General features: G+C 40.0%; 2 protein-coding genes across 2 annotated transcripts in view; one reads left to right on the top strand and one right to left on the bottom strand.

Moving 5' to 3' along the window:
• Positions 1-664, top strand: part of LOC113815229 (uncharacterized) — a 15,254-nt gene extending 14,590 nt beyond the window's left edge. The window contains exon 4 of the mRNA XM_070119813.1: positions 150-664. Within this exon, the coding sequence (XP_069975914.1) occupies positions 150-319 (170 nt within the window). The 3' untranslated portion in view covers positions 320-664. The remainder of the gene's footprint in view (positions 1-149) is intronic.
• A 1,109-nt stretch (positions 665-1,773) lies between these two features.
• kdn (citrate synthase) lies at positions 1,774-10,460 on the bottom strand (the record flags this gene model as incomplete). Its single annotated transcript, XM_070119812.1, is given in 7 exon segments — positions 1,774-3,689; positions 3,888-4,091; positions 4,199-4,331; positions 4,949-5,148; positions 5,694-5,882; positions 9,815-10,012; positions 10,296-10,460. Coding segments are annotated over 7 exon segments (1,374 nt in total), but the record flags the coding sequence as incomplete, so codon positions are not given.
• Positions 10,461-10,684: the final 224 nt, after the last annotated feature.

Consider the following 10,684-nt stretch of genomic DNA (forward strand, 5'->3'; position numbering starts at 1 on the left):
TCCCTCGGTGTCTCCTTTCCTCCATTAATCCTCGTCCTAAGCCTCTTCCGGATATTACCTTCTGTCTTGTCCCCCTTTGTTATCCCTCGTCTTCTTCAAGTACCTTTCGCCCCTTTCGCCAGCCCTAACAGTCCCTTCTCCGCCTGCAGATTCTTGCATGCAGTGCCGCGACGAATGCAGCACTATGGAGCCTTCGCTGTGGCCGCTGTGCTGCCGCGACCACTTCCTGTGTTGCCGCCCACTCGCCTCGGCCTGCCAGCAATGCGACACGCCCGAGTTGTTCCCCTTCTGCGGCGCCACCTTCAAGCGCTGCAACTGAGGCATCCGCTGAGCCTCTCTGTTCCTCCTCCTCCTCCCCCTGCTCCGTCTTCTCGCTCCTGTTTATGTCGCCGTCTGTGATTTTCGTGTTGTGATGAGATGTCATGGTGACGCCATGGTTATTTAGTAAACGTCACTAGTTGTGTTTGTATGTTGTAGTAGTGACGTCATGATGACATCACAAATAAATGGTTTCATGTCTGATGTCAAGAGGGAATCTCACTTGGCACCCGGCGCTGAAGGCTTTGTATTCCGTGATATACATGTTGACATACAAATATATATATATATATATATATATATATATATATATATATATATATATATATATATATATATATATATATATATATATAATCACACACACGTACATTCAAATATATATTTCAATAATATACCTTCACTATACAGTATATGCATTATCGAATAAAAGTTTATAACTGCTTTTAATTATTCTTTTGATTAACCGCCCGGTCCGAAACAAATATATGCTAGTTGTGTTAAACATTTTGCTGAGCAATATTTACCAATATTTCGTATCCCTGGTTGGCCGGTTGCTGGAATTGAATTAGTTTAATACGAATCATGAATATTAAGGGGAGAATCAGTGATAATGTGCAATTGAGAAAAAGAAAGAAAGGGGAAGAGAGAGATGGAAACAGGAAGGGAAATAGTAACAATCGTGTCAAAACGTAGTCATCAACCTTAGAAAAAAGAAAAAAATAGGATGAACTATGGAGGGAGAGGGAGACGTGGAGAGAAGGGTACGTGTAGAAGGCGAGGTAGGGTGAACTATTTACTGCGAGCGAGAGGAACAATCGTGAACGAGGAAGTGGGAGAGAACGATTGGATGTTGAGCAAGAGTGAATGTGAGGGAGAGGGAAGAGTATAGGTAATTGAGGGCGAGTGCGTGGGAGAGGAAAGAAATGGAACGATTAATTACTCATAATGGCGTGCATGTAGACCATGTTGCATTGAGCAAGTTATATTAGGAGGTCGACTAGTTAAAAAAAAAGGGGGGGTAATTTAAATATTCTTCACCTTGTGATTTCTGGCGTTTAATTCATAAAGTATCTGTTCCACATTTGCAAACAACTGAAATCTGGTTTGAGTATACAGCTGTATATATATTTTGTATCGTCTACACAGGGCTGGTCCCATGAACTAATGCAATTTTTATATTCAAGTACTGATCATATTCAAGCTTAAGTTCTTGAACTGAATGGTTTGCACTGAATCGCAAACTGTAAATATGGCCTCTAAAACTTGATTTTTTCCCTGGAACAACTGTACTGCAGCATATGCTTTTACAGTTAAATGTTTTTTCTCTGCAACGTCTCATCTCCTGTTAAACATTAGCCACACCTGCTTTACTTTTTTTTAATTCATAGCTCGCTTCTCTCCCCTGAAATGTGAAGAGAAGCAAAGTTTGAGGACTTAGATCAGATTTATACACTAGATATATGATTTATTGAATAATCTGTACAGTACATCATAAACTTCTGTTATACAATCAACAAAATTTATCAAAATAACAAGTTTTCTGTAACTGGTGTTACTAATTACTGTACAAGTTTTTATTTTTTCATGGAGGAACTACTGGTTCGATGCCAACATTCGATCTTCAGCGTTCCTTTGGTCCGGTCTCCGAAGTTCAACCTTGGATCCGATATCGATCTAGAGATGCCGTATTTTATTACATGCGACTGCAACATTGTATTTAAGTACAATAACATCCCGTATGGTGTTGCAAGAAAAAAATCTACACACCTCTAATACTTGTGTAACGAATGTATTTCAACGTTGGGGGATAAAATCGATTGTGCTCATTTACACTGTTGATCATCCTCCTGGTCCGTGGCGCTTTAATAATGGCTGAAAGGGATTTCTACAAGTGATATCTCAAGCCCAGCTACATACGGTGGTTTGGCTTTCTCTCGGGAGTTTCCTATTGCACTCTTGGACCAATTTCCATTCTTTACGTGTAACTGCATGAGAGGGATAAGGGAGGGAGGGAATGGAATCCAAATAGCGTTCTTTGCCTCCTTTGTCCATTAAAAGTTCTTTATAAGGAGGGTGTGTGTGTGTCAAGGTCTTGTGTTTGCCCACACTTCTTTGCTACTGCCAAAGGTAAGGGAGCGAGGGAGGGAGGGAAGTGGTGGTGAAGGAGTTGATCCAAGTCTTGGGGTTATAAAACAATACACTTCGATTTACTAAAACATCCTTTATAATTTTGTACTCCTTACAATAATTGGCAGTCGCGGGACACCTACCAAAAAATTATTTATACAGTTTATTTACAGTACAACTCGCGTCCTGCCCTTTGTGGGAGACGACCAACCCACTCTGGGCTATATAAATAGTTTAATTTACTACATGCACCTTACTCAAAGTTCCCACGTAGGTCAAAACAGAGTTAACGTGGCTAACTTCAAAAAAGGGCAATGCAACACGATTTCTCCCTCGACATGACAACCAAAATAAAAAATTATGATAAAACTGCGCTTATAGTTCTCAATTAAGGTTGCCTTTCTTTGTACGAGGATATAAATAAATAAATCATGTATAAATTTTTAAACAATTATCTGTTCTGAAAATGTTAGCTGTCTCCATGTGTTGTGTAAGTGAAATGCATGTGGAAGAAAAATATAAATAAACACTAAAAATACTCTTACCCTAGGACTTCCAACATCCAAGCATAAAATCATTTACCTCAGTTCTTTCTTCCAGTTTAAAAATTTACTACAAAAAATACCTGTACCGAAAATATCTTCAGTTGTCACAAAATGCTGGAAGATGATCAAGATATCAATTTTGTTTACAAATTCTATTCATGATGCATAATAGATCTAATTGGTACTTCAGGTCTAGGATCAAAATGCAAGGTGGCCTACTTTCAAACAGCAGACAGATGTTTCCGAGTACAAGCGTACACTAGCACCTTGCACCTGAGCCATTGGATCCACAACAGTCAAGGGTATCTAAATACATGAACAATGAATTGATCACAGGGTGAGGTACATTTGTGAACCCGATTCTTTGTTCCACCGCAGAGCTGACTTGAAAGCACAAAATCTCCAACATGCCTACGCTCCCTGAGCAGCTGTGGAGCCGACCAGCTTCTTGAGGCCTTCTGTGCTCATGGACTTGGGTCTCTCGATGGGGAGGCCAAGAGCCCTGTCCCACACCAGTGACGAAAGGACTCCCAGGGCACGGGATACACCGAAGAGCACCGTGTAGAAGTTCATCTCAGTCATGCCATAGTACTGGAGGAGGACGCCTGAGTGTGCATCAACATTGGGCCAGGGGTTCTTCACCTTACCAAGCTCAGTCAGGATTGGGGGAACGACGTTGTACAGCTTTGCAACCAACTGTAGATATTCATAATTTTTTCAGGAAAATGTAAGTGACATGTGCATGATATAAAATAAGGATAAGTATTATAACTATCCCCAAGAATAATACTTTTAAGGTTTTTAAAATTAGTTATCCAAAAAAGGCAAAATCTACTTAAAACTACATTATTTGTACCCAATGAACTTAACAAAACTGACAAAAGGTTTACAAACCTTAAAGAGTTTGTCATCTGGCAAGTGTTTAAGGGCAAATTCTCGCTGGCAAGTGTAGCGTGGATCAGTCTTGCGTAGGACAGCGTGGCCATAACCTGGGACAACCTGGCCTGACTTGAGGGTCTTCCAGATGAATTCCTTCAACTGGTCCTCAGTCACGTCGTCACCAATTTCCGATCGTAGCTTGGTGACCCAAAGCAGCACCTAGAAGAGTAGTTTACCATTACTGCAGGATTTATCATGGTCCAATCCAAGTTACACCATACTTTTTCCTTCATGGACCCTATCATACAAGCTTTCCACACACTTACCTCCTGGTTTGCAAGGCCATGAAGAGGTCCTGCCAATCCATTCATGCCAGCCGCGAAGGAGAGGTAGGGGTCAGAGAGGGCAGAGGCTACCAGGTGGGTGGTGTGGGCAGACACATTGCCTCCTTCGTGGTCACTGAGAAAGGTTCTCACATGAGTAATAGAAAGTAACTTATCCTCAGTGAAATATCAAAATCTAACCGCTCAGCTCTCATAATCTTTGCACATTCAGTCCACTTCACAAATGCAGAACTTGTAGGGGACTCGGTAGTATAGAATAGTCTGAATTGAGTTATGGCTGAGATGCCACCTCACTCATCACACTTAATTAAGCTAGTCACAGGACTCCCAACCAAGACTGGAGGAATCTCCACCTTTAGATTAGTGTCTAAGGTGTCCTTGATGACCTCCAGTCAGGGCCTTTCTGTTGTCCTGTCCCTCCTTTTGGAGGTTGCCCTGCAAGAGCATACATGACTCCTCTCTCAGACCTTCCCAGGGGTAATATTAGTGACCCCTAGAGTGAGCTTATGCTACCTTGTCACCCATCAAGCCTACAAGAGGACCGACCTTCGCACGAGTTCTTTCTCATCATTGCTCTTATTAACAGTAAAATGCTGATGAAAGCTATGATATAAAAAGGATGTAGTGATGCCAAGAATTACAATATTCAAGTCTGAATAAAAATTCCTATTTTATAAAATTGGCTACAGATGGGATATACCAATTGCTATACACATGAAAAAAGTTACATACCTATGAATAGTGAGATACAGACGCATAAGTTCAACAAACTGAGGGTCGTCATAGCCAAGCATGGCAGTAAAATTTGCTGACCAATCTTTTGAGGTGTCAATAGCTCCAATGCTGGTTCCATCACGGTACAAGTTGCGGTAGATTGTAGCTGCTACAGTGGGAAGCTTGGCAATCAAGTTGAGGGAGTCCTCGAAGCACAACTGAAAATATAAGGTTTTACAGAATCTACAACATTGCTTTAATTAAAGCAATCTAAATTAAATCTAACCGCTCAGCTCTCATAATCTTTGCACATTCAGTCCACTTCACAAATGCAGAACTTGTAGGGGACTCGGTAGCATAGAATAGTCTGAATTGAGTTATGGCTAAGATGCCACCTCACTCATCACACTTAATTAAGCTAGTCACAGGACTCCCAACCAAGACTGGAGGAATCTCCACCTTTAGATTAGTGTCCAAGGTGTCCTTGATGACCTCCAGTCAGGGCCTTTCTGTTGTCCTGTCCCTCCTTTTGGAGGTTGCCCTGCAAGAGCATACATGACTCCTCTCTCAGACCTTCCCAGGGGTAAAATTAGTGACCCCTAGAGTGAGCTTATGCTACCATGTCACCCATCAAGCCCACAAAAGGACCGACCTTCGCACGAGTTCTTTCTCATCATTGCTCACTATCTAATAGTACTATGCTCTTCTTTGCTTTTTCTGAAAGCCATATAAAAGTACCGAGGCGGCTGATCACATGACATACCTCCCAGTACTTCCCCTTGTGCACACCCTCACTGTAGCCCTTGGCGAATTTGCTCTCTGAGTTCAAGGCAGTGATGGCGGCAGAGAACTGAGCCATGGGGTGGAGGTTGGAGGGGAAATTGTTGAGCATGTTGACGATGTGGGGGGGTAAGTCAGCACGGTTGGCCCACTCCTTTGACAGTGCATCAACCTGAGGAAAAGATAATACATAAGTAAAAAAATAAAGGCCTTTAACCCACTAACGCCGGTATATTTTGAAGCTGAAAATAATATTTTCCTGGTGGCTACAAAATCAGCGTATGTAGCTGGCCTTGAATCTGCCCACGGCCCGCAACGTACTCAGAGCACGAGCTCCAATCCAACGTCACACTGGTGGGACACCAGGCGGTTTATTTTTCCAGGTGTCTCATATGGGACACACATTGTAAATGGGTTAAATCTTTCACTTCATACAACAGGAGTTTCGATTGTGCAATTTATGGATCACAATATACTCACTCAAAATTTTATCAGAAAATCTGAAAAAAGTTAAAATGCCTCGGCTCATTATATACTACATAGAAGAGGAACTCTGATAATTGAGTAATATCCAGACCATGAGAACTTCAACTCAAGAACTTGAATTATTGGAATACAAGCAACTTAATTTTCAACTTTTTATTTCAAACATATAGACAGTGCTTAAATCTTTTAATTACTGCAAGGCTGACAAAAGTGTTGTAAAATCTGTTTACTCTTTTCCCATGTTTAAAGGAACAGCAAGTGCTGCATCAAACAAGCAATCGAGTCAGTATATCTGTGGAATAAACAATGTTGCAATTCTCCCACTATGCTCTGAACCTAATATTTGAGGCATGCAAGATTTATTAATAAAATAAAACCTTAACCTGAACACTGGAAGAGTTAATACATCTACTTTTCACTGAAAATAACAAAAATTACATTAACTGTGTTACTTCAATGACATCTTGTGGTGCTGAAAACTATCAGTCTAGGAACAACCCTTTCCACAACATTAGTCAGAGGAAGTTCATTCAAACTGTCATAGAAAGTGGTTGTGTTACACCTGTGGCCCACGGGGTGGTGATGATAATCTTTAGCCAGTAAAAGTAATCATTTTGGAGGAAAATGTTATACATATTGTCACCATTTGGGTCAGCATTTAAAATCTTACAAGTATGTAATAATGGGGATTTCTAAAACTTAACTCTGGAAAGCAAGGTGTGTACTTTTGTTGGCTCTGAAGACGGTAGTTGAAAATTGGCCTGTTAAGAGTTTTGAGTTTGACATCCAATATAATACATGGTTTGAGCATTATTAGTTATACAAAACATGATTTGCCCTTCTAAATCACCTTCCATATAAGAAGGATTATCCCATCAATAAAGTATGCTCTTCAATAAAGTATGTTCTTCCTCTGAGTGCCCTGTGCCCTCTCTACATGTTAGATCAACTACTTCTGCCTTTATATTGAAAGGGAAAATACAAGTAATTGGTGAGGGAAGGTATATAGTGCCTGGCCTGTATAAAAGCAGCATTAGCAACTGAATTTCTGTTGAATCTGATGGAGCAAAAACACCTTTATTGCTTGGTTCTTTAAATGAGACAGGGGAAACTGCCAAGGAACTTTCCTTAAACCTTGAGACACATTTAAAGAATTGTCATCCCCAGGAACTTTGCCATCCTTCAGGGGTTATGGGGGCTGTCGCAATGAATTTTTGACAATTATCTTTAAAAATACTCAAAAATTATAAAAAAATCTCCTGTAATCTAGCAGACTTTGGCAATCCTATGACCTAATATTTTCAGTAAATATGTAAAAATAAAGGAGTTATGACTAAATATTTTCCTAGGTTCTTTCAAGTGCTAGTCTTAGGCCCGTACTTTTAAAACCTTTCGCCAGTGCTGGCAAAAGGCTTCGCGGGGCGATCGGGAATTTTGTACTATTAAAATCATGCCTGGCGAACGTTCGCTAGGGCTGGCAAAAGATCGTATTGGAACAGCCTGGCGAAGCAAAGTCGCGAGAGCTGTTTGAATAACATTTTCTTGCTTTCAAATTATAAATTAGTAACATTTGTGTATGATATGATGTAGGAATCACATTGAAATTCTAGAATATCTTAAAATCATAATTTATTATGAAATAACATATACGTAGTTTTTTTTCCAAGACCTTCGATGTTCTAGTCAAGAGCTCAAGACATCAGCTGTATTCCTACCCCCTACCCCCAAGATGACTTATTTGGATTTAGGTTGTAGGGATAATGTTCTTTTCACAAATGTTACCAAAAGTGTTTTGATGTTGGCATGTTTACTTTCGGCTATAGAAACACAGCTGTAGTGCTCCACCGGCCCTATAATGAGGCGTGTCTAATGATACCCTTGTAGGCCTATAGTTCAATTTCTTATATCAGTTAGGAATAGTAAAATGGTAATTATTAAACTCTTTTGTTAAAGTATAAAGTTATTTTTTGTATAATAGTATAAAGTTCATACAGTATAGTATAAAGTACTTTTAAAAACTTTTGCCAATGCTGGCGAACATCTGAGTGAGGGAGGCCTTACTTTTAAACCCAAGGCAGGTGTTCGCCAGGCCTGGCGAACGAAAGGGATCGCCAGGCACTAAAATCTTGAATTCCTGCTAAATCTAGTGCTTCGGAGAATGGGGGGGGGGGGGGGGGGGAACGCAGGAAAAAACAAATTTGTTACATCTGCAGTGTGTTATATAAACATAAGTAAATATATATTGTTGGCACATAGCAGGGATTTTTTTTTATATCATATTACCTTACCTTACTTATATCATAACATTTATTACCTTACCTAACATATTCTAAGCTTAATTATTAACCTCGGGAGAAGACGATGTTATATCTGTAATAGCCTCACTTTATACAAAGGAGTTAAAAATCAATAATTTTACTATACCTAACCGATATAAAATAGTTAACTGTTGGGATACAAGGGTTAGGTTAGGTTAGATACGCCTCATTATAGGGAGGTGGAGCACTACAGCTATATTTCTATAGCCCATAGTAAACAAGCCATCATCAAAACACTTTTGGTAACATTTGTGAAAGGAAAATTATCCTTACAACCAAAATAACCTAAATCTAAATAAGTCATCTCGGGGGTGGGGGGTGGGGGTAGGGGGGGAGGAATACAGTTGATGTCTTGAGCTCTCGGCTGGAACATCGAAGGTCTTGAAAAAACTACGTATCTAGGTTATTTCATAATACTTTATGATTTAAAGATATTTTACAATTACAATGTGATTCTTACATCATATACATAAACATGTTACTAATTTACAAATTGAAAGCAAAAAAATTGTATTTTAAACACGGGAAAGGGAGGGCTCTCGCTACTTTACTTCGCCAGGCTGATCCAATACGATCGTTCGTCAGCCCTGGCGAAAGTTCGCCTGGCGAACTTTTAATAGTACGAAATTCCCGATCGCCCAGCGAAACCTTTCACCAGAATTAGCAGAAGGTTTTAAAAGTACAGGCCATAAAGGTAACCTTGTTATACTATAAAGTGTAGTATAGCATAAAGTATAAAGTTAATTTTGTTATAGTATAAAGTTATTTTCAACTTCTTTGTTATAGCATAAAGTGAGACTATTGCGGAAACAACATTTTCGTCTTCTCTCGAGGTTAACAATTAAGTTTAGGTTATGTTATGTGCACTGCAGATGTAAACAAATTTGTGCTAGATTTAGCAGGAATGCAAGATGTTAGCGCCTGGCGAACGTTGGGTTTAAAAGTAAGGCCTCCCTTATATATTCAAATAAAGAGGGGAAAAGAGATGGAAAGATGGGAGATATGGAAACAGCATGGAGAAGTTTAAAGGACGAGGAAAAAAATTAAAACGATTAGGGCAAAAGACTAAATTATAGTGTTTGACGGCAATCCATTTGTCTCCTTTTCTATCCTTTTCTCCATATAATCTGTCAGTGTAATAACTCACTTTGTTCTAGGTCTTTAAGGACATAAGTGTTAAGATAAAATAATCCTCCCTCACAAAAGCTTCCTCTCCTAAGTGGCATAGTCTCAAAGGAAATTCAAATGATCCTACGAGCCCCAAAAGAAAAACCAAATCCAGCGAGTAAGCCTAACTCACCTGAGCCTTGGTGGGGATGTCTCCAGTGCAGAGGAGCCAGAAGAGACCTTCAGGCAAGGGCTCTGCACCACCTTCAGCAGCAGGCAAGAGCTCCTGGCACTCTGGAATGGAGTAACCTCGGAACCTGATGCCCTCTTCAGGATCCAGTACGGAGGTCTCTGTCACCAAGCCCTTCATGCCCCTCATACCACCGTACATCTGTTGAAAGATGGCCATATGGCATTACCATTACCTTTTAGGAGAGAAAAGAATTATGCACTGGTCTAAGACTCCAAGTGCAAGGGAAACATATAGAACTTCCTAACTGATGCAAGTATTTAAAAACTAGAAATACAAGAAAAGGTAAAATTGCAATGCTTCAGTCAGAAAACAAGTTTATACAAAGTGAATACTCCAGATCTCATGCCTACACACAGCAATTAGGTTTGTAACTAATCAGTATAGAAAAGCAAAGCATCTGGAATCAAAGAGAACCACTTACCATGTCGACAGTAATCTCTCCAACTTTGGTGTTACCGTATTCTTTACGAAAAGCCTTTACTTCTTCCTGCATGGCCGGGATCTTCTGGGCCATCACTTCCCTGAGGTCGGTGGACTCGGTTGAGTACTGTGCGCGGGTAGCTAGGGCTGCCAGAGGGGACGCCTTCTGGAAAGAAATAAAAAAGGTTGTTATTCCAAAGCAAATTGCAAAACAAGAAATTTGAATATGCAATAATGACCAATATATCTGCTTGATGGCATAGAAATCATTTTTTAAATAAGCTAATACATCTAGACGGGAATTTCCTTCATCATAAGTTGAACATTCTGTACAGATCATGCCTCTACCTTCTCCCCTTGACAAGACTCTTGCAGGTTAGTAATAATGGT

This window comes from Penaeus vannamei, unplaced genomic scaffold (assembly GCF_042767895.1).
Source record: "Penaeus vannamei isolate JL-2024 unplaced genomic scaffold, ASM4276789v1 unanchor749, whole genome shotgun sequence".
NCBI classification, from domain to species: Eukaryota; Metazoa; Arthropoda; class Malacostraca; order Decapoda; family Penaeidae; genus Penaeus; species Penaeus vannamei.